Genomic DNA, 25,314 nt, shown 5'->3' on the forward strand with positions numbered 1-25,314 from the left:
ATTTCTGCTGAAAAATCAGCTGATAGCCTTATGACATTTCACTTGTATGTAACTGTTTTCTTTTTCCTTGTTGCTTTTAAATGATCTTTTTATAATTATTTTTTGCTAGTTTAATAATTACATGTCTTAGTGTGGTCCTCTTTAGGTTCTTCTTGTTAGGAGCTCTGTGTGCTTCCTATAACTAGATGCCCTTTTCTTTCCCCAGATTAGGGACATTTTCAGCTAATGTTTCTTCAAATAAGTTTTCTTCCCCCTTTCTCTCTCACTCCTTCTTCTGAGATCTCGATAATGTGAATATTATTATGTTTGATGGTGTTGCAGAATTCTCTTAACTTATTTTTATTTTTTTACTATTTTTTTTGCTGTGTAGCTTGGGTGCATTCCATTGCTCTGTCTTCTAGATCACTGATCCATGGTTCTGCATCCTCTAATCTGCTCTTGATTCCCTCTAGTGTATTTTTTTTCTTAAGTTCAGTAAGCATCTTTAAGACCATTACCTTGAATTTTTTATTGCTTATCTTTACTTCATTTAGCTCTTTTACTGTGATTTGGTTTTCTTCTTTCATTTGGAGCATATTCCTCTCTCTATTTATTTTGTCTAACTTTTTATGTTTATTTTTATGTATTAGGTAGATCAGTTACATCTCTTGGTCTTGAAAGTTGTAACCTGTGTAGAAGAGGTCCTGTAGTGAAATATATCCCATTTGTATATGTGGGGAATATATATCCCCCCAAATATGGTGCAATTCCACATGGTCACCAGAATCCAATATTCCAGAGGTTTCTCCTGCGTGAGCTTCTGTGGCTGAGCCAAAATTATCTGTTGTGGACACACTGGGCAGAGTTTGCTACACAATCTGTTAAGAGGCTTGGCATGCAGCTGCTTCAGGATCTTGGTGAGTAGAGTTATCAGTTTACCTAAATCTTTGCAATTAGCCTCTTTGCCACAGCTGCAGGTGGGTACCAAAAGACAGGGCTTATACCCTGCAGAGCCAGCTAGGAGGTTCAGCTGTAAGAACTGCCAGCACGCTGGTGTGTGGGGTTACCCTCCCTTACCAGAGCAGGAGTTACTTTGGAGTGGTGTCTTCCAGGCCAGGGCTACCTGCTGGGAATGATGGAACAGGATGGGGGTGGCTCCACCAGGGACACTGGGCAAGGAAAGGGCATGTGGTGCTAACAAGGAAAATGGAGAATGTTAGCACTGATCCTTGCAAGTGTCTGGCTACCTAGACTGGGAGAGGGGAGAAAAAATACTAGACTTTTGTTCCTGAAAACATCTCCTGCAGCTCCTGATCCTCCTGCACATGTTCTAAGGTTAGTCAATAAATCTTCACATATATCCCAGGCACTTTTCAAACTGGTGATTTTGTGCTGTGTCTGAGGCTGAGCTATTTAGTATGCTGGCTTGTTAAGGGTGTGGACTTTCCTATCATATTCTAGCTGTTCAGGAGTTAAGGCCACTGGTTTTTAAGCTCTTGGTGTGAAGTCTCACTGGTTTTTAAAAGTCAAATGACATGGGAGCTTATCTTCCCTGTGCAAGTCCCCCAGACTGGGAGTGCCTGGGGTGAGGTCTGTCCTCTTGCTTCTCCACACTTGTGACCTCCCTCTTCTTTGTGCTTGGCTGCACTGCAGCTTTGGTTCCCAATTGTGTCTTCAACACTTCTCATCTTTAAGATGTGGTCTTCACAGATTAGCTGTGGATGGTCTGTTCTGCCAGTCTTTAGATCATTGTCAAAGTTAGTTGTTACCTTGGGGTGTCCATGGGATGAAGTGAACTTGGGATCCTCCTACTCTGCCATCTCCCTTCCTTCCCAGCTATATTTCTAAGTGTGAAGTGTGCCAGGACATAGATTAGCTCCTTCTCACTCCCTCTCCTATCAGTTTATTTCCTTTTTACTTTAGGTGATTTCATCTAGAAGCATGTCTTTAAATATTTCCTCTATGACTGCTGCTTTGGAGTGGTAGTGTTTTCACCCTGATCCCTTAGACTCCAAACGCATATATCCTGTTTTCTACTTGACTTATCTTCCTAAATTTCTAACAGGTGTCTTAAATTTTAGTTAGCCAAAACAGAATTCTTAATTTCCCACCTTCAGATCTGTTCTTAGTCCAGTTGTCCAGTTTCTTCTTCTTTTTTAAAAATTATTATTTTTTAAAGATTTTATTTATTTATTCATGAAAGACACATAGAGAGAGGCAGAGACATAGGCAGAGGGAGTAGACATCCTGTGGGGGAGCCTGATGCAGGACTCCATCCCAGGACCTTGGGATCATGCCCTGAGTCAAAGATAGACGCTCAACCACTGAGCCACCCAGGCCTCCCTTCTTTTTTTAAAATGGCACTGCCATTCATTCCTTTGACCAAACTCATGATGTAGAAATCATTTCTCTTCTCTCCATATCTGATAAGTCAGCAAATCTTATCAGCGCTGTGTCTGAAATATATTTATTTCTCTCTTACTCCATTGCTATGACCTTAGTCTAAGTCACCATGATTTCTTACTTGGATGATTGCAAAAGCCTCTTAACTTCTACACCTGACTTTTCTTCCCTCTTCCTTTCATTTTTCACATAAGAATATCCAAAGTGATGCCTTAAAAAATGTAAATCTAACTTTGTCACACTACTCTCTTTAAAATGCCACAATGGTTTTTCATTGCATTTGAAAGAAAATGAAAACTTTGTAATCTATATATCCCTACATAATCTTATCTCTGCTCTCTAACTTTTTACTTTTAATTCTATTCATACCATTGTTCACTAAGATTCAGTTGCTCCACTTCTTTCTTTTCCCTAAAGGAACCAAGTGTGTTCTACCTTTAAACTTCTATATGTATTGCTATTTAAGTTTATTTTACTTGTTTGTTTCTTTCTCCTTCCTTCCTTCCTTCCTTCCTTCCTTCCTTCCTTCCTTCCTCCTTCCTCCCTTCCTCCCTTCCTCCCTTCCTTCCTTTTTTTGTCTTCTCCCATTAGGACTCAACATTCATAAGATCAGAGTTTTTTCAATCTTATTCACACATTTTAATTCAGGGAAAACAACAGAGGTGGCTGAAAACATAGTCTCCGCTATTTTCAAAATGGCACAAAGTTAATGCCTTTATAGTAACTAACTCTCAAATACTGCAGGTAAAGTTATAATTATGGATAGAAAATGATTAGTAGAACTGATATAGTAGGTACCTAAAAACTGAAACCAACCCCATGAGTTTGGTGACAGAAAAATACTTCAGAGTTCTACCACTAGTAAATTCAGCTAGGATTGTGGTTGGGATAGAATAGAGAAGGGAGGAAGTAGTGAGATAAAGTATTAAACTTTAGTAGGTTACTATATTATACTAATATTTAATCAGTGAGATCTTTTAGTAAGCAAAAAAAGAAAAAAAAAAAAAAGAGTAAGTAAGTCCTAGGGTAGATAAGGCGAAGGACAGAGGTAGATCTCTCCTTAAAGGGTTTAAGAGTGCAGAGAAGAGAGAGAGGCAGAGATGCTGATAAGCCTTATTTATACCACATTTATTTTTAAACCTACATTCAACTAGCCAGTTAAGAAATAGTATAAATATAAAATAGTTTTTGCTGACCATATATTACTTGAAATAATTGTTAATGTTGCCTTTGGCCACTGAATTATATAAAGTTTTCTTTTTCTGATTATAAAAAAGTATACATTTAATTATATACGTGTGTGTGTATGTATGTGAGAATATATATATATATATAGTTACAAGATGACGTTTTCCCTTAATTTTTATTATTTCCTTTCTATACTGCCTTGGGGCTTTGTTCTTTTTCTCGCTCTTTTGCGTGTAAGTTTAGGTTGTTGGAGAATTCTCTTGTTTTGTGAGGTAGGCCTGTATTGCTATAATCTTCCCTCTTAGAACAGTTTTTGCTGCATCCCAAAGATTTTGATTCCCTGTGTGTTTATTTTTATTTGTCTCCATGTATTTTTTGATTTCCATGTTGATTTCTTGGCTGACCAATTCATTATTTAGTTGCATGTAATTTAACCTCCATGTATTTGTATCTTTCCAGATTTTTTCTTGTGATTTCTTGTGTTGTGGTCAGAAAAGATGCATGATATAATTTCAATGTTTTTGAACTTATTGAGACTTCTTTTGTGGCTTAACATGATATATTCTAGAAAATGCTCCATGTATACTTGATAATATGCATCTCTTCTGTTTTGGGATGGAATGTTCTGAATATATTTGTTAGATCCATTTGGCACAATGTGTCATTTAGAGTTGCTGTTTCCTTATTGATTTCCTATCGAGATGATCTATCCATTGATGTACATGGGCTGTTAAAGTCCCCTACTATTATATTATTACTGTCACTTTTTTCTTTTATGTCTGTTAATTGCTGCTTTATGTATTTAAGTCCTTCTGTGTTGGGTGCATAAATATTTACAATTGTTATATTCTTTTGTTAGATTGTTCCCTTTATCATTATGTAGTGTTCTTTTTTGTCTCATTTTAAAGTCTATCTTGTCTGATAGAAGCTCTGCTACCCCATTTTTCTTTTTGCTCCAATTTGCATAGTATTTAGTTTTTCAGCCCTTCTCTTTTAATCTGCATGTATCCTTAGGTCTGAAGTGTGTCTGTTGTAGGTAGTGTATAGATGGTTCTTACTTTTTTCAATCCTTTTCACTGGCGCATTTAGTCCATTCACCTTTTTTTTTTTTTTTTTTAAGACTCTATTTATTCATGAGAGACACAGAGAAAGAGGCAGAGGCACAGGCAGATGGAGAAGCAGGCTCCATGCAGGGAGCCTGATAGGGGACTTGATCCTAGACCCCGGGATCACGCCCTGAGCCAAAGGCAGGTGCCCAACCTCTGAGCCATTCAGGCGTCCCAAAATTTCAGTTTTTTTTAAAGATTATGTATTTTTAACCAGCCTGGACAGCATATAGTAGGATGGTAAATGGTAGATGGTAGATGATGAAATTAGAAATCATAACAGTAAGGAATATAGAATCTTAGCCTAGTACTTTTTTTACTATACACCCTACTTTTCCATCTGCCATTCACATTTAAAGTAACTATTGAGAGGTATGTACCTATTGGTACTTTGTTAATTGTTTTCTGGTTGTTTATGCAATTCTTCTCTGTTCCTTTCTTTGTTTGTGGTTTGATAGGGTTTTTTAGTGTTATGCTTTGATTTCTATTTTTTGCTTATCTATTGTAGGTTTTTTGATTTGACAAGATGCCATATTCTTAAAAACAATTTATAAGGCACTATAAAATAGTATAAATGTTGCTGTGTCTTGGATTTTGTGTTTCTAAGTAAAAATAGTTGTCAGGATTTTTGTTAATTTATGTGAATTTAAAATGCAGTCATTGTGATGATGATTCCAGAATTTGGTTCCTATTAACATTCTATTCTTAGGGATATTCCCATTTTTTGGATACATTTCCACTTTAAATGACATATATTTGGCAAAAATGTTGTGCTCTGACACTTTTGAATATTATTCCTTAATGATCTTGCTTTTGATCTCTAGTCAAGCCTTGGTCATAGCATTCCATAAAACTCTCACCAAAGTCACTAGGTACTCTGCATTCCCATATCCATTTTGCAATCACAAGCCTCGTCTTTCTGAATTTTTCTGCAGCATTTCACTCAGTAGAACAATTTTTCTCCTAGCTTCTGAATTTCTTCAGAAATTCTCCCTTAGTTTTGTTGGCCAGGCTGTCTTTATTTATTGAGTTCCAAATGGTCTGGCCTCAATTCTGAAACATCTTCTTTATCAACATCAGTGATCTCAGCCAATATATACATAAAAACCATTTATATACTGATGATTCCTTGTAGTTAAATCTCCATCTCTACCTTTTCTCTTGGCATTAGATCTACTTGATAAGTCGTTTGTGAAATAAAAGTCTCATAGAATTAAAACACACTTAAACCAGAATCCAAGATTTGTTTTTCACTAACACCCACTCTTCTTTCTCCGTCATCTTATGTGAATGACATGCTATTCACTCAGTTTCTTGGGTCAAAAACTCTGGAAATATTTTTTATTCCTTTCCTTTTCTTAGTTCATACTGAATTCATTTTCAATGAATTCATCTATATAAAATATACACCTATATAAAATATATTTTAATGTATATAAAATATACATCTATATAAAATATGTTTTAAAAAGTCCACTTCCCTTCAGTTTCATTGTGACTGTTCCAGTCAAAAGCAACTTCATTGTCTGGGGTGCTTGGGTGGCCCAGTTGGTTAAGTATCCAACTTGTGATATCAACTCAGGTTGTGATCTCATGGGTTGTGGGATTGAGCCCTGCATCAGGCTCTGTACTCAGCAAGGAGTCTACTTGAGTTTCTCTCCCTCTCCCTCTCTTTAAAATAAATAAATAATTTTTTTTAAAAAAAAGCAATTTCATTGTCACCTAGGTTGGAACAAACTACCTTTCTCTGTTCTCCCTGATATCTTGTCTAGAGTCTATTCTCTACCCCTTAGACTAAGAGAGGCTTTTAAAATATATCAGATACTGACTTGACTCTTCCTGTTCAAAAATCTTTTAATTCCTTCTCCTTATACTTGGGATAAAATCCAGACTCCTTTCTGTGATTCACAATACTCCATATAATCTGGTCCTTGTCTTGGTGCTCTTTCTAACATTTTGCTACCCCCTCCCAGTTCTTCACTGCTATCTCATGCAAATCATTGCCTTCCTGTTCTTTGAACAGGCCAGCATACTGTTACTTTAGAGACTTTGAGTTTGCCTTGTCTCTACCTCTTTCTCTGTCATTTGGTTACATTGCAATTCAAATGTCATAATCTCAGAAAGGGTGACTTTTCAAATCTTTATAAATAGCACACTTCCACTCTCTACCTTCTTATTCAATTTTATTTTTCTACATAGTATTTATTATAATTGAAATCATATCACACATTTATTTGTTGATTTGTCTATTATTTGCCTTTCCTACTTCAATATGAGCTTCATGACGACAGACATCATTTTGCTCATTGTTTTATCCCTAGCATCTAGTTTAAAGTTTGAAAGATACTTAGTGATTCTTCAAAAAATATTTGTTGAGTTAATGAATGAATGATTTATATTTAGAAAGAGAATAATTGTGCACAAATTTAAATCTTTTTTTTTTTTTTTTTTTTTTTTTTTACAAATTTAAATCTTATGTGATGTTTGCAGGACCTCCAAGAGAGCTATTATTATACTGTGAGTCACAGTGGGAATGTGGATGTCATGTAGAAAAAAAAAAAAAAGAGAGTGACTGGCTGTGTGACAGAAATACCACTCTGAATTGTGGAAACCTGGATCCCTTGCTCCTTTGTTCACCAAAGATACACTTTGTGCCCTTCTAAAAGTATGCACACCAGATGTTTTGATTCAGAAGTCTAGGTTAGTCTATACTTATGTAGTTGTTTTAGGTTGGGCTCTCCAGAAACAGAGATTGAGACAGAGACTTGAGTGCATATGATTTATTTTGAAAGTGCTTGCAGGCAAACCTTTAAAGAAAGGAGGAGAGGAGGATGAGGAAAGAGAGGGAGCTGAGCAATTGATTATCTGGATTAATTACCTGGACTCAGGTAATCAATCCAGCCTTGTCCTGATGCACACAGCAAAGGCTCTGCATTGTAAAATGCACCATAAAGTTGTTTTCTCTTTTAGTCAAGGGACCAGTGTCAGTCAGTCATTGGCTTTGGATTGCCTACTTGTGGGAAGGAAATTTTTCAGGTAAAGCAGTACCCCTCAGTGAAGGGCAATTCTCCAAAGGAGAAACTGAAACCATTAGCAGCCAACACTTGCAGAAGCTGGGGGGGATGTGTACTGGCCCACTGAAGGAGAGCAGGGTAGGCTACCCCAATGTCTTCCATAGTGATATTAAAAGGGGCTGATTGTGAAGCATAGATATTCATTCATTCAACAAATATTTATTGTAGCTGTCATGGGCCAAGTACTACTGGTTGCTGAGATTCATTGGTGAATAGATATGGTCCTGTAGCATGGATAGGGAAACAAGGAGATATTAATTAAATAAATATCCAATCATGATAAGATACTGAATTATGACTCCCAAATAATACATTGAAGCAATATTATAAAAAACAAATTCATGACATTGCATAGATAATAGTTTCAAAAATGGTCCTTCCTGTAACTTTTAAGAATGATTGTGTGAATTATTTAACATAGAAACCATTATCTAATGCTAGCAGCATATTAATCAAATATTTCTCAAGCATTATTTAAAGCCTCAAGTAGAATTAAAAAATGTGTTTTCAGTCTGAAACCATGCTGGTGTACAAATCCTATATTTGGTCACTATTTAAGTTTAAAGGGAACTAAGATCTTGGGTTGGATGCTAATTATTTTTTGTCTTTTAGAAATTATCTCCCTAAATCCTATCCCTTACTGGCTAAAACATAAAGTAGGGATCAGAATTTATGGAATATTCAAGTTCATAGACTACCTATAAGGCTCTAGTTCATGTGGAGGCCAAAATTTCATTGAAGTCATTGCAATGTTATGAAATTTTTACCATTATAAGGCTGGCATAACTGTGTTTGCAAATATCAAAATTTAAAGGACAAAAAGTGATTGAATAAATAGATATAGATCACCAAGTCCAAGTAAATTTAGAGAAGTCAGCAAAAGAGGTAAGATCTGCCCAGACAGTATAATAGGAAAGCTGTTTTATACATTAAAGTATTAGGAGGAAATACACAAAAAACATTTCTTCTACAAACAAAACAAAACAAAACAAAACAAAAAAAACAAAAAACAAAAAACAAAACAAAACAAAACAAAAAAACAAAACATTTTTAACCACCAACAAGTTGGATATCAATGAATATCCACCTGTAGCTCCTGATTTTTATCTGAAGGTCTATTTTCATCTCCTTAAAAAAATTATTTACATGGTAATATGGAAACTACTACACTAAAAAATAAGCCAGCTAATGAACATGTCAGTAAAATAGTATATTTCTCACTTTCTTTGCCACAGAACAAAAATTTCAAAAAAATATAATTCTTTTGGAGTGTCACCAAACCATTTCTTTAGGAGAATGCAGTGGCAGTGGAAATAACAAGGCTTATTTTCAATAATTGTATTCATACCTCAAATCCCTGTGGTCTTCCTAGACTCTCTTTAATATGTTTCCATGCAACAAGAATCTCTGACACAGACACACTTGTAGCCTTGACATCTGTGGGAGCAGCACTGGGTTCTGTACAAAGGAAAGGGGAAATAATAAACAGTGATGTCTATCCAAGCATTGCACCTGAATTTGTCAGGTGTTACTTCCTTCTACCTTATTTTAGAAATGATGTACTATGGTAGCTATGAACAACATAAGATAAAAAGATGTTCTTTTTGGATTTCTATATTTTGGTCAAGTCTCTTCAATACTTTACCTACTCAAATCACAAATCTAGTGAGGAAGCAAAGAGGATCTTTATCCTTGGATTAACCAGGAAATTTCTGGAGAAGTTAAGTTGTCTGACTTAATTTGTCTGCCAGTCTAACATAGTAATCAAAAGCATGGACTAGGGAATCACGCTTGGCTATTTTGGTGCAGTTGGTTTTTGCCTTCAAAAATTTTTATTTACTGTTAGGCAAGTTGCTTTGCCTTTTCCTATGCTCCAGTTTCCTCATCTTTAGTATGAGCGTAATAAAAGTACTTATCTCAGAGGTTTTTAATGTTAGTTTTAATTGGAATGATAGATATATTTAGCATAGTGCTTGGTACTTAAAACATTCATTCACAAAATATCAGTTATTATTTTATTTTTACCCTTGCAAGAACAAATAGAGTTAAAATTTCTAGTATTTTGTTGTTGTTCCAACCACAAAACTACATTTCCATGATTGTATAAAGAATTTGATATGAATCATGATATTTAAAAGGTGTGCATTGACTTTTAAGACAAATATGGACTGAAAAGGAAAGTCCCTGAAGGGCCTATTGCTCAAAAGTATGTTTTAATTTGTTCCTACATTTAGTGACCTTTCTCACTGTTTTTTCAAAATACACCATGTCTGACTGGCATCCATCAAGAGGTGCACTTTATTTGTTGCTGCACTGTATGTGAGGAACAGCTTGGATATTGCTGAATCATAAATACTATGTCATAACACATGTTAAATGAAACGGTAGAATAAAGACCATACTTTAGTTCAAACAATTCTGTACAAAGTCCATTGTTTTAAGACTTTATTTATTTATTTATGAGAGACACAGAGAGAGAACAGAGACACAGGCAGATGGAGAAGCAGGCTCCGTGCAGGGAGCCTGACGTGGGACTTGACGCCCTGGGCTGAAGGCGGCGCTAAACCACTAAGCCACTCCAGCTGCCCTGCTCTAGGATTTTAAATCAGGATCAGACCCAAGCTGACGTTTCACAGATGTATTTTTTCGGGGCTAAATATTATAATTACATCTAAATAAATGAAGGTAGGTGAACCAAACAAGAACGGAAGAGTCATTTTTTATTTGTTTCACCTTCTAGATGTAAATAGTATCAGAGGTAAACCCATGATGATTTCAATTAGAAATTTCATCATGTAAGAAAAGGGATCTCAGTCAGTTTACTTGCAGAAGTTTCAGTATGTATTATTATAGCCGTGGATTAAAAATGTTTTCTGTAAGCAAGAGTAACTGACTAGACCACAGAAAGTGTGGTTTGGATTGGAACTAGCTGTTCTGTTTGAGTATCCCATTGTAATTGAATAATGGGAGGTAACTAGAAAGAATTTTAGAAAGTCACTTGGATCAAAATGTCAAATGGATGGATAAATGGATGGCTGATAGGTCTTTAGTTGTTTTGCATGCCCTAATAATATATTAATTTATTTCAACATTTCATATAAAAATAAGAATTCTTGGCTTCTTTAGAGAAAAAAATTGGTGATGCTAAATGTGAATTCATGGTTGTTGGTAGATGAGAATTGGCAGTTGGTCCCATTAATCAGGGAATAGCCTTTTCAGTTTGCCAGAGTCCCTACTACCACCTGTTATCTCACACTGGAACTATTCACTTATTTATATCTCTGACTTGATCTCTATAGACTTTTGAGTTATGGACCTATGTTTTAGATCCATGTCTTTATTTTGCAGATGAAAATGTAACATGTACACAGGTTGATTTATTCAAACTCTGCTTCGGGCTGTGAAAGAACCTGAACTAGAATTCAGGTCTCAAGTATTCTTTCCTCTTTTGCTTTTAAATTGGTACCAAGGCAGCACCTAGCTTATTTTATGTTTCTTAGAGTCAGTTTGGAGGCACAGAAGAGATCGTAGAGGGAACATATAGTTAATTTTCTTACTGCTCAGTTACTTCCAAATAACTGACAGAGGAACAGATGAACTACAAATACAAGTAAAACAACAACAAATAGAAGAGGGCAATAACCAAAGGTAATATAAATCACCATTTATTGAGAATTTGATATGTGCCTACCCTTATTTAAAATTCTTAAAAAAATAAAATAAAATTCTTTACATGAATTCATTAATTCTTCCAAGAACTCTATTATCACTATCACTATTTTTGTCAATAAAGAAATTGAGGGGCAGAGAGTCAAGCAACTTGCCCAAAGGCACATGGCTGCTAGAAGGTGGAGAGAGGATTTCAATAAGGAAATCACGTCCTAAATACTATGCTGTCTCACTTCTGTGTATATATCTATGTTTACACACCTAATACCTTTCCTTGTGCTATTGGTTTCTTTTCTCTTTGCCCTACCACACCTAACTTCTCTCAAGACTATTGATGTTGGGGTCTCTACTTTATTTCTCTACTCTATGTTTTGCCAGAAGCCACCTAAACTTCCCTGTTATATCTTGTTTAACTCCACTGCAGGCTTACTATCAGCTCCTTTTTATTCCTATTTCATGGAATTTTTGATAATGTTGAACCACAGCTGCACTGCTTCTCACAGATCCTGTCATATCCAGGCATTTATAAAACTCTCCTGATCTGTAAGCCATAGGGTGTTCCTGCCACTCTCACTTCTATTATACTCAGGTAATTTGATGAAAATTCAGGGACTTATTTCAGAGACTATAGTAGTGTTATGTCCAATAGATTCAAAGACTTAAAAAGATTTCTTTTTTTTTCTGTTACTTATGGTGATATTAATTAGACCATGAATAACTCTTTCACTCCAATCTTGGTATACAAAGTGGTGGACAAGCTGATTGATAGATTTCAGTTTCTGTCATATTAAAAACTTTGAACCACATTACCATGCTCATGAATTTAGATGATACATTTCTATTAAGTAATTTAGCAGCTGGAGTTCTCCAAGTAATATGGGGGGGGGTGGCACTTGTAATATTGATTATGCATCTGACTTCCCAGGAGGGGTAAGCAATAACATTAATCAAAGAAGAGTTTAATAAACTTCTTGTGAGAAGGGTTATGATTTCATTATTTAAAAATTCAGTGAAGACAGCTGTAGTTGAACTTTTACAAGCACTAATCCGAATGGATCATCTGGCAAAGACAGGAAATTATTCCTTGTATTTTATAACTAATATGCCAATTTATTATTTTTCAAGTTCTCATAAATCTCACTGAGTTCAGTTTCAGCTAGGAACTGATCTGGATAATAATACCTCATGAATGTTGGGTTTTAATTTGAGCTGTAAAAAGCAGCATAATTTTTACATACCAGGCAAAAAACAAATAAGCTAGAGAAAGCTAAAGTTTATCACAAATAAACAAAACTTTCAAACTATAATCAATCTATATTGAATTTCCCTCTATTTTTCTATTAGATGTAATTGAATGCTTAGGTTCTTTTCCTTTCAAAACCATAGTAACAATAACTATGGGAAATGGGTAAAAGTTTGACCAATAATTATTTCTAGATATATAGAAGTGAAAGCTAATTGGATTTTTCATATGGAAAAAAAGTCTACCATGCATTATAAATCACTATGTTGCAATTTTGCTATTATTTTAAAAAATTAGAATTGTTTCCAGAATGACAGTATTGTATAGGATGCCCTAAAGATTTGCAGTCAAATCAAGATTAGAATGTACATAATTCCTTGAGGAAGACACAAAGAAATGGGAAAACATTCCACACTCATGGTTTGGAAGAATAAATATTGTAAAAATGTCTATGCTATCCAGAGCAATTTACACATTCAATGCAATCCCTACCAAAATACCATGGACTTTATTCACAGAACAAATAATCCTAAGGTTTGTGTGGAGCCAGAAAAGACCCTGAATAGCCAGAGGAATGTTGAAAAAGAAAACCAAGGCTGAGGGCATCACAATGCCAGATTTCAAGCTGTATTACAAAGCTGTGATCAAGACAGTGTGGTACTGGCACAAAAACAGACACACAGATTAATGGAACAGAATAGAGACCCCAGAAATGAACCCTCAACTCTATGGTCAACTAATATTTGACAAAGCAGGAAAGAATATCCACTGGAAAATAGATAGTCTCTTCAACAAGTGGTGTTGGGAAAATTGGACAGCCACGTGCAGAAGAATGAAACTGGACCATTCTCATACACCAGAAACAAAGATAATCTCAAAATGGTTGAAAGATCTAAATGTGATACAAGAGCCCATCAAAATCCTAGAGGAGAACACAGGCAACACCATTTTTGACCTTGCCCACAGCAACTTCTTGCAAGATACATCTATGAAGGCAAGGGAAACAAAAGCAATTATGAACTACTGGGACTTCGTCAAGATAAAAGGCTTCTGTACAGCAAAAGAAAGAGTCATCAAAACTAAAAGGCAACCTGCAGAATGGGAGAAGATATTTGCAAATGGCACATCAGATAAAGGGCTAGTATCCAAGACCTATAAAACAAATAATCCAGTCAAGAAATGGCCAGGAGACATGAACAGACATGTCTCCCAAGAAGACCTACACATGGCCAACAAACACATGAAAAAACATTGCACATTGCTTATCATCAGGCAAATGCAAATCAAAACCACAATGAGATACCATTTTACACCAGTAAGAATGGCTAAAATGAACAAAACAGGAAACAACAAATGTTGGAGAGGATGTGGAGAAAGGGGAACTCTCTTGCACTGTTGGTGGGAATGGGAGCTGGTGCAGTCACTCTGGAAAACTGTGTGGAGGTTCCTCAAAGAGTTAAAAATAGAGCTACCCTATGACCCAGCAATTGCACTACTGGAGATTCACCCCAAAGATACAGATGTAGTGAAACGATGGGACACCTGCCTCGCAGTGTTCACAACAGCAATGTCCACAATAGCCAAACTGTGGAAGGAGCCTCGATGTCCTTCAACAGATGAATGGATAAGAAGATGTGGTCTATATATACAATGGAATATTACTCAGCCATCAGAAAGGACGAATACCTAGCATTTATACAGACCTGGTTGGAAAAGGAGGGTATTATGTTGAGTGAAATAAGTCAGTTGGAGAAAGTCAATTATCATATGGTTTCACTCATACGTGGAATATAAGATATAGCGAAAGGGGTTATAAGAGAAAGGAAGGAAACTGAGTGGGGAAAAAATAGGAAGACAAACCATGAGAGACTCCTAACTCTGGGAAACAAAGGGTTGTGGAAGGGGGGATGAGTGGCAGGTTGGGGTAACTGGGTGACATGCATTAAGGAGGGCACGTGATGGGATGAGCACTGGGTGTTATACTATGTTTTATTGAGCATTCCATATGTGTTGCTTTATGTTCTTTATGTTCTTCACTCTTTAACAATATATGGCAAATATATTTTCATGATAACAATATTAATAACATCTATAGTGTATTATTTCCTCTGGATGGACATTTAACCAATCATTCTTGTTTTTTAAATTTAGATAATAGTATATTTGAACCCACTAAATTTAAATGAAATAAATGTAAATAAATACTCCCATTTATGTGACCAATAAATATTTATTACTAAACTCCTACACAAAACACCATACTAATAAAGTAGCAGACAGGGCCTTCTGTTGGAAATTTTTCACATGTGACATCATGAAATCCTCATGAAAATCTTGTCTAATTGTTTCTATTATAAAGAAAGAAATTGAAGCTGAAACGTTAACAAACTTGCTAAAGGTTACACACCTTATAACTGAGAATTAAACCCATTTGTCTAATTATCAAATCTTTGATTTTTTTCTAACATGCATTTTCACATGCATAACCGTTTAAATCTAAAGATAAAACTACTAGGTAGGTGGGGCATACTAAGCAGTATACCCATTTTACAAATGAGTAAACTGTAAAACTGTGACTTATTTATGGTTACAGTCAGTTGGTGGTGCTGAAGCGTGAACTCAGCTTCCTACATCAAAATTCTTGGTTCTTTCAAGTTTTAATACAAAAATGCAATTTTCCGAAAGAGAGAATATGATAGATAGATAGATCTAACCCCCTAAGGTGAGTTTTTTCCCTTAGTCTTTCTTCTATTCAAGTCCAGAATTTCAACTGGCCCTGCTAGCAAAAACAATGCCTTGTATTCCCTAAACTTGACAAATGATTGAGAAAATGTTCTACCAATGGCAGCACTCTTTTGATCTAAAAAGCATTATCAAGATAAACTGACCTTTGATACTTTCTTTGTACCCACTTGTGAGACTTATTTATATAGTTCAAGAGAATTATCTTTTTGGTACTGTGAGCTACAGGGTGGGGAGAGTGGTGTGGGAAGGAAATAAATAAGATCATTAGAATATTGAAGCACAAAGATAGTGTCTGATTTATGTAAGGTGCAGTTTTTCAATACAAGTTGCTCTGAGGTTGTGTTTTGTTTTTGTTTTTGTTTTTTTATGGAGCCAAATTCTGAAACAGAAACAGAAAGTTTATCCTAGTATAATAATGACCAGGAAAGTGAAGAATCAAATAATAACAAGGGATCATAAGCGTTCCAATGAGATGCTTATGCACTTAGCATCTCAGGCTCTGGATGTGTTTCCAAATACAGATGAGTTACTGTATTACTTATATATTTAATTTAACTCTTCCAACCAAATATGAGGTAGGAATCTCAAGGCCCAATCTACTTTTCAGGAAGTTGTGGCTCAGAGAAGTAAAGTAGCACAGTCAACTTCACATCATTAAGAAAGTTGTAAGTAACTATAGTAAGTGACAGAGCTGGAATTTGAACCCACATCTTTTGTCTCCAAAGCTCATGTTTTTAACCACGAACATCATATACTCTCTCATAAGGAATGTCATACGTAATAATATTTTGTTATTTTACTATATTATATATATTTTATATTACTTGTTACTGCAAAAATCTATTTTGAAGTACATGTTTTAGTCAGGAAATGCATCTTCTTGTTGATTTAACATTTCTTTGACCTAATTAGCAAGCACATAACCCCAAAGGTCACCTGAGATAAATTGGAAAGGTTTGTATAGTGAACATGCTGTGTATAGTAATACCAGTGATGACCTTAAGAAATTAAGATTTGTACATTCCTTGTCAACAACCTTTGCTTTGAAATTAAATTATGGCAACCACCATGAGTTGTTTACACTGTGTTTCCTTAAACTTGAAATAGCTTGCCTTTGGAGATTACTCCTTCAAACTAGATAGGAAATATGCCTATCTTCTTTTAAAGGCACTGAAATTGTTTCTGTAACATAATTCATAGCAACACTTTATTTTGGTAGAATGACATTTGAATGATACCAGGCAAATTAAATCTAGATAGTCTGATTTTTTCTTTTTCAAATTTTTAAAAATTATTTATTTGAAAGAGAGGAGGGGGAGGGAAGGAGCACAGGCAGGAGGAAGGGCAGAGGGAGAGGGAAAAGCAGACTGCTGAGCATCCAGAGCATACTTCTATAAGTGGTTATGTACAGTTCTCATAGTTTCCATCCTTTTTCTATCCTCTTAAAGTCAAGTGTAATAAGGGAGAAGTGCATTGTTATAGTAAATTATAGTAAATACATAGGAAATTTTGAATGTGATATTTTAGTAAAAGTGCTCATCATTTATAATATTTATACTTGATAAATTGCTTGGAAAATGACCTTGACTCTTGTGACTCTGAAGTAGACTGTGGCCCTAGAATACTGTCAGAGAAGTTCCGAATGGTTCTTCTCCTAATGCTCTTGAGCTTTGGAGACTTTTCAAGATTTCTACAACAGAATTTACCCTGAGGGGACCTGGGTGGCTCAGCAGTTGAGCGTCTGCCTTTGGCTCAAGGCCTGATCCCAGGAGTCCTGAGATGGAGTTCCACATCAGGCTCCCCATAGGGAGCCTGCTTTTCCCTCTGCCTATGTCTCTGCCAATCTCTCTCTCTCTCTCTCTCTCATGAATAAATAAATAAAATCTTTTTTTTTTAAAGAGAAATTACCCTGAATGACTCTAGATAATGCTGAAAGGAGAGATATTTGCCTACCAAGACTTCCACACACCTTGCACATGTATCAATTAACTATATACTCTTTAAGCCAAACAAAAATTTTGTAGTCTTAAAAAAATTTTTTTTTAAAGATCTTATTTATTTATTCACGAGAGACACAGAGAGAGAGAGAGAGGCAGAGACACAGACAGAGGGAGAAACAGGCTCCATGCAGGAAGCCCCACACAGGGCTTGATTCCGGTTTTCCAGGATCATGCTGTGGGCTGAAGGGGGAGGTAAACCACGGAGCCACCCGGGCTGCCCTTCTTTTTTTTAATATAAATTCAGTTTGACAACATATAGTATAGTTTTATCTTTAGATTTAAACGGTTATGCATGTGAAAATGCATGTTAGAAAAAAATCAAAGATTTGATAATTAGACAAATGGGTTTAATTCTCAGTTATAAGGTGTGTAACCTTTAGCAAGTTTGTTAACGTTTCAGCTTCAATTTCTTTCTTTATAATAGAAACAAATGACTATTAGACAAGATTTTCATGAGGATTTCATGATGTCACATGTGAAAAATTTCCAACAGAAGGCCCTGTCTGCTACTTTATTAGTATGGTGTTTTGTGTAGGAGTTTAGTAATAAATATTTATTGGTCACATAAATGGGAGTATTTATTTACATTTATTTCATTTAAATTTAGTGGGTTCAAATATACTATTATCTAAATTTAAAAAACAAGAATGATTGGTTAAATGTCCATCCAGAGGAAATAATACACTATAGATGTTATTAATATTGTTATTATCATGAAAATATATTTGCCGTATATTGTTAAAGAGTGAAGAACATAAAGAACATAAAGCAACACATATGGAATGCTCAATTTTTTAAAATAAAGAATTATTTGGAAAAATATATCTAAAAAGTATAATGACAATATGGGTTTTATTTTCTTTTGGTGTATCTGTATTTTCTAATATATGTACAGTAATGTCTCATCTATGTAAAATCCACATAACATCCATCATAAAATGTAGAATGTAAATAATAGGGTTAAAGAGAAACTGACCTCCTTCAGCTGAGCAGATAACCACAATCTGACTGAAAGGTCCATCTCCTTTATTGTTATAAACGCCAACCTTCACTTCAAAGGGAGTAAGAGGAGGAACACTTTCATCTCGGTAAATGAATTTTGAAGCTTCAGAGGATGTCACCATTTTTTCCTTCCAGCCACGTGTTCCATTAGGCCTGAAAGCCACAATATAGCCAAAGCCCTCCCCATTCTGAAACTCCTCAGATACTGGCTAAAGAAGAAAAAATGCAATTAATTATCAGCAAAATAACTGATTAAAAAAGCCACTTCTTCCAAACTTTATTTATTTATTTATTTTAAATCATGGATAACCAGAGAACATGAGACTTTCAAATTTGTAATGCTACACTGGAAGCCACTATAGCACAGTCACTTAGTAGTCTTTGGAGATTTAAAAAGGGTTAAAGGCAAAAGATAAAAACTAAAGTAATATCAGTTAGTATTTAAGAAGATTATCAAAGGTGCTGAAAACTCTTGAAGTGAAACAAATTTAAACCAGTAGTCATGTATATGAAATGAACATTCCACATTAGACTGCAGCAGATTGGGAAAAACTGTCATATGGTCTGGTGGTCAGAAAAATCTGGTTGCTGGAAATGCTCTGCAGAGCCTTTTGTGCAGAAAAAAACAGGAAATATTAATGTAAAATTTTTTAATAGTGTTCCATTTCTCATTTGCTTTTGCACTTTACTAATGTGAAAAAAATTAAAAAATATTTGTTCAAGTAAATGTTATACTGTATGCTTACATTTAAATTTGTTAAACAGACATAAACTGTACACCATACAAAGGAGTAATTGTGATTGATTAGTTAAAGGAGCAGTCACCAGGCACTGCCTAGCATAATGCTTAACACATAGATACCCATTAAATACTTGTTGAAACATGTTTTTTTCTTTTGAGTTTTGATTTGAGGAAAAACTTACTGAGTAGCAGAAGGGAGACAAAGCCTATTATATCAAAATCCTATATACTGAATGTTTATATCTCCTCAAAATTCATATGTTGAAATCCTAACCTCCAATGTGATGGTATTAATAAGGGAGGACTTTTGTAAGTTTTTAGATTATGAGTACAGCATGCTTATGATTGGGAGTAGTGCCCCTCTGGTCTCTCTGCCATGTGAGGGTACAGTGAGAAAATGGCCATCAGTTGACTGGAGAGCAGGTTCTCACCAGACTGGAATCTGCTGGGGACTTGATCTTAAATTTTCAGGCTCCAGATCCATGAGAAATAAATTTCTGCCATTTATAAGTCTATGATATTCTTGTTTTAGCAACTGGGGCTAAGATGTGAAGCTGATAGAGAAGGAAGTTCTATTTAGAGAGTTTGACCTCAGTGAAGTTGAGGTATTGGGAAGTTAATCCCTCTGCAGAAGTCAAAATTAAGAAATAAATTTTTATTGGAAAGAGGAGGATGGACAGAATAACAGAACAGAGAATATGCTCATGGAAGATTTCTTACTGGAAAATATTTTTCTGTACATTTGATCATTGTTTTAGAGACTCTCAAGGATTTGTTCACTTGCTCCAGTAGACATTCCATCTCCTTTACATTTTCATATTCAGGGCATAGTTCTGTGAGTTACATAGTTACATATGATAATAAGGTAATCTAACATCGATAAAAAGAAAGTGGCTTCATGGGAAATAAATGTACCTCTCACACACCTCTCTCCTGCCTGCTTTATAGAGGAAACTTCAGAGGGCACATTGTGAGAGAGACAAGAGAACACAAAGTCCCAATTCTACTGCTAATTAGAAAGAGTACTTAAACTGTGCCTTAGTTTCATAATTTTTAAAATGAGGAAAAATTATTCCTTACGAATAGGGTTGGTTTATGAGTTGAGTGAGATAACACAGGCACTGTGCCACAAATTCAGTGGTGGTCATTTCCTTTCTCCCCAATGGTTTTAGTAAAGCTACTATTTAATTGTGAAATAATTAATTATCGAACTAAGCCAAACAAACATGGGAAGTAGTTTGTGAGAGGATGTGTTTTATTTTTAATTTTTTTGTATATGTTTTTATTGGAGTTCGATTTGCCAATATATAGCATAACACCCAGTGCTCATCCCATCAAATGCCACCTCAGTGCCTGTCACCCAGTCACCCCATCCCCCCACCCACCTCCCTTTCCACTACCTCTTGTTTGTTTCCCAGAGTTAGGGGGTCTCTCATGCTCTGTCACCCTCACTGATATTTCCCACTCATTTTCTCTCCTTTTCCCTTTATTCCCTTTAACTATTTTTTTTATATTTCCCAAGTGAATGAGACCATATAATGTTTGTCCTTCTCTGATTGACTTACTTCACTCAGCATAATACCCTCCAGTTCTATCCACGTTGAAGCAAATAGTGGGTATTTGTCGTGTTTTAATTATTCAAACTTTATTCTGAGATAGCCTATGTGACAAGAGGACGTACTTTAGATTGGAGAAAAGTCAGCTGGGGCTGGGTATGAAATGAGACAGGTTCATGTTGGCAATACTCATCTGAGTAATATATGATCAAGAGTTTCTTAATCTCGTTTAAACAGAAATTACTGCCTCTCCGTACCAACTGTAGATCCTGTATATGCAGCCTTATTTCCTAAGGAATTCATAAGTTCTGACATCTGAGTACAGACTTTCTTACCTCCCAGGCTATGACTAACTCATGCCTTCTTCCACTTCTTCCACTTACATTGGTAGGTGCTGTCTTTGGAACTGTGGATTAAAAATGGGCCAGAATGAGGACAACAAGTAGATATTTAATTTAAGAGTCCCTGTAAGAACACATTATGACCCCACTTGGGTTCTGTAAAATCCCCAAACAAAAAAATCAGAATTTATTTGAAATTAGAGTGTCCATATTCAAAATTAATTAAAACAAAATGTTTGTAACAGATACTCTGCTTTCAAATCTATGTGGGAGAGTTAAATGTTAAATTTGATTCTACACATTTTCTCCTTTTCAATGATGTGACTCTTCTGTGGTCTCAGGGCTTGCAGAGCTCCTAGAAAGTCCACAGGTTGACTTATTACTGTTTACCAAAAACTCCCAGGAATCTCCATTTAAAGAAAGTTGGCAAAGTTCCATAGAGTGAGAAGTTAGTTAAATAAACATTAAAAAAAAAAACTATCACAGATATCTTTGCCAACTACAAAATACATATAAACACCCAGTGAAACTTTTTCAAATGAATAACTATAAAAAGAATAAATGTCTCAAAGGAATAAATTTCTCCTTCACTGCACCAAACCACAAAATCTGCAGTTGAAAGGAAACAATTTCAAATGAAGAACTGTTAAATGAAGAAAACTATTAAAAGAAATCATTTTCCAGGCTATGAGGCTGCATTAGCAATTTTACATTTCAGTGTTGCCTTTATATCCTTGCATATAGTTTCTAAATGATATCAATATACTCATAAACAATAAATTCATTCCCATATATTACCCACTTGGATGAAAAGCTGTTAATTACTGGTAGATAGTCATGCAGCATTTATGTACCAGAAAAACTGAAGTGGAATTTATATTTCACTAGAAAGGAAAAAAAAAATTTCTTTCCACCAGGGAGGTGGGAAAGAAAAGTCTGTGAATATATAATTGACCCCACTGAAATAAAGACCTTTATTTATCAGGGTCCAAATTTCAGTGTCTTTGGGCACTTTTCTCCATGAACATGAGCTCTTGTCTTGCTTATGCACATGTAGAAGGATATACACAGCAGCAGTTACCAAACTTTCTTTTACAGTTACATATACTAAAGATTACTCATATGTGGAGTTCACTCTCATGAATTTTCTCAGAATTAGATGGAATTGGATACCCTTTTGTCTCTCATTTAAGAAATCACAAGAAATTCAACTGAGAAAAAATGATGGTATTAGAACAATAACTGTGAACATATCATAATTTGTAAAGAGCAAGCGAATCATTTTTTAACTTCAGTATTTTTATCAGTAGCCTTAGTTATTGCTAAATATAACAACATATCAGTTTGTTATGACACCATATATAGTTATATAGTTCTAGTTCTAAATTTATTTTCTGATCCATGGCATAAGTAAGAGACACGGGAGTGGAGCTGGTTTAACTATATGCATAAAATAACAGTGATCTAAGATTCCAAATAGCCCCTCCGTGGCTTATCTGGAGTTTTGAATGTTGTGATCATCAATACATGGTCAAGAAAGTTAATTTGTTGATATGATGTGACTATGGCTTCTCATAGTACCACTTGTTTGTAAAAAAAAAAAAAAAAAGAAAAAGGAACACACACACATGCACTTCATATTAATCACTGACAACTAACAGTTAAATAATATGCACAATATCTACCCGAGCCACCCATTTCATCTATTACATTGGAATCACTAAGTTTAGTCCCTAAAATTATGATTTTGAATCTTCTTCTTTGAGGATACTTGCCCTATTATCATAGATGTTGTGGAAAGACAACAAAGATTGAAGATCTTTTCTTCACTGAAGATGAAGAAAAGATCTTTCTCTCACTGAAGATCCTTTTCTATTTTATTCAGCTATCAAACATCATCCAAAAAGAGGATGTTCAGAACCTTTAACTTAGAGTTGGAGAGTAGGTTGTGTGCTCTCTAGTGAATATCTCTTGTCATTTAAAAGATATGAGTAGAATAAAATGCAAGTGATATTTGAAGCCGATCTTTGCTTTTGAAGTTTTGGCAATATTGTTCCACAGTCCATTAATGCTTCTTATTTTTTAGAAAATATATTTAGATTTTTCAAGATTTTTAGCTTTTTAAGGAAAAAGAAGAATAGACACTAGTAAACAATTTGGTGAAAATTTCTACTTTGAGGAAACAAGAAAACAAAATAATACTTTCTATGATGTTATTTGTTTTTCTGTGGATAATTTCATCATTGAAGTATTCATATGACCCAGATTAGAAAATTTGTTGTACTATTTGAAAGCAGTCTTTGAAGTTTCCTATTGCTGCTAAATTATTTTTCAAAAGATAGCCCATATCAACTTAATGCAAAGACTAAGATCCTCTTTTTGCCACCCTACCTTCAATTTTAATGTACAACAAATGACACAGAAAAGCATTAGTTTATTCTTTTTTGTTTGATTTTTAAAAATATTTTATTTATTTATTTGAATAGGAGAGAGGGGAGACAGAGAAAACAAGTGGGGGAGGAGGAGCAGAGGAAGAGAGAGAAGCAGATTCCCCACCAAGCAGGGAGCCCCACATGGAGCTCTATCCCAGGACCCTGGGATCATGACCTAAGCTGAAGGCAGATGCTTAACCAACTGAGGCCCAGGTGTCCCAAGGTAGTGTGTTTTAATAGTATATGTCTATAAACAGCAACTACTGGGGCATCTGGGTGGTTCAATGTTTGAGCATCTGCCTTTGACTCAGGTCGTGATCCCAGGGTCCCTGCAGGGAACCTGCTTCTCCCTCTGCTTATGTCTCTGCCTCTCTCTGTGTCTCTCATGAATAAATAAATAAAACCTTAAAAAAATAAACATCAACTATTCTTAAATTTAAAAATGCTCATTAGATATAATAGAGACTACAAATAGAAAACTTAAGGCTTTAAAGCCATAAGAACAACTTGTGCTGTTCCATCCATAGATGGCTATGGATGAATGGATAAAGAAAATATACAGGCTAGAATATTATATTTAGCCATAAGTGAAAGCATTCTGCTAAGTGAAACAAGCCAGAGAAAGACACATACTATATGATCTCACTTTTATGTGGGATCTAAGAAAATGGAGCCACTAGAAATGAAATAGATTGATGGTTGCCAGAGTTGGCAGATGGTGGGTGGGGGAAATGGGTGAAGGTAGTCAAAAGGTAAAACTTCCAATTTAAGATAAGTTCTGGGTATATGGTATGGTGACTGTAGTTAACAATACTGTATCATATATTTGAAAGTTGCTAAAAGAATAGATCTTAAAAATTCTTATCATAAGGAAAAACTTACAACTATATGAGGTGATGAATGTTAAATAAATTTACCGTGGAATCCTTACAGTATATACATATAGCAAATCATTATGTTGTATCTCCTTAAGCTAATATAGTGTTATATGCCAATAATATCTCAATAAAACTAGAAAAACAAACAAAAAAGAAATATTAAGGCTTTAATAGCTAGGCATCAGGTACTGTGGTTGGTTATCAGGATCACAATGTTTGCACTGAGTACTCCTAATTTGCTTAAATTTCCTAATTACATGCAGATAATTAGTGGAACCTATGATCATTCATTTCTTTGTCAAGTTAGTGGGACACAGTTATCTCTGCAGTCAACCCTTTGGAGTCCACTGATTTTAATTATATCCTTTTATTTATAAAACAACATATTCATGGTATGTAGAAATTTGACTTAATCTTTCAGAGCCCTTGTGGTTTGAAAGTTCTATAATTCTTGTTAGAACCATAAAAGTAATATAATCAAACATCTAATAAATGATTTCATTGAGTTCAGAGAAAAACATTTGTTGAAAAACCAGACATAATTTCAATATAATTAATGAAAACCTGATTTAGAATTAAGCAGTTAGATGATTTTTTTCCTTTGGTTGGCTACTAATAAATGTCATGTGCTTATTAGCTTACAGAATCAAGTTTACATGCATGGTTAACAGGTTAAACTCTGATTCTTCTGAGTTTCTTTCTCAGCAGTGCTGTTCCATAAATAGATAATGTCATTAGTACTCTTCTCTCAAGCTGCAAATGTCTTGCTATTTTAGTGCCTTATTTGGCACATTGCAATGTAGACTATTGACTTTTTCCACCTTGTACATTGGAAATATTGTAAACAGTCAGAGTGACCAAACTATACAGTATCTTAGTTTAAGCATACATGCCTTTAAGCATGAATTTCAAAGAACTCCTTCTAAGTGTAACAGTTTGAACAAAGTCAATCATGC

General features: G+C 35.0%; 1 protein-coding gene across 2 annotated transcripts in view; it reads right to left on the minus strand.

Moving 5' to 3' along the window:
* The window catches only part of CNTN5 (contactin 5), a 1,277,333-nt gene that overhangs the window by 36,877 nt on the left and 1,215,142 nt on the right, over positions 1-25,314 (minus strand). For both annotated transcript variants that reach the window (XM_038568215.1, XM_038568216.1), the window contains 3 exons: positions 21,043-21,113; positions 18,384-18,618; positions 9,099-9,208 (listed from right to left, as the gene is read on the minus strand). In XM_038568215.1, coding sequence (XP_038424143.1) covers positions 9,099-9,208; positions 18,384-18,618; positions 21,043-21,113 — 416 coding nt within the window. The remainder of the gene's footprint in view (positions 1-9,098; positions 9,209-18,383; positions 18,619-21,042; positions 21,114-25,314) is intronic.

This window comes from Canis lupus, chromosome 21 (assembly GCF_011100685.1).
Source record: "Canis lupus familiaris isolate Mischka breed German Shepherd chromosome 21, alternate assembly UU_Cfam_GSD_1.0, whole genome shotgun sequence".
NCBI lineage: Eukaryota > Metazoa > Chordata > Mammalia > Carnivora > Canidae > Canis > Canis lupus.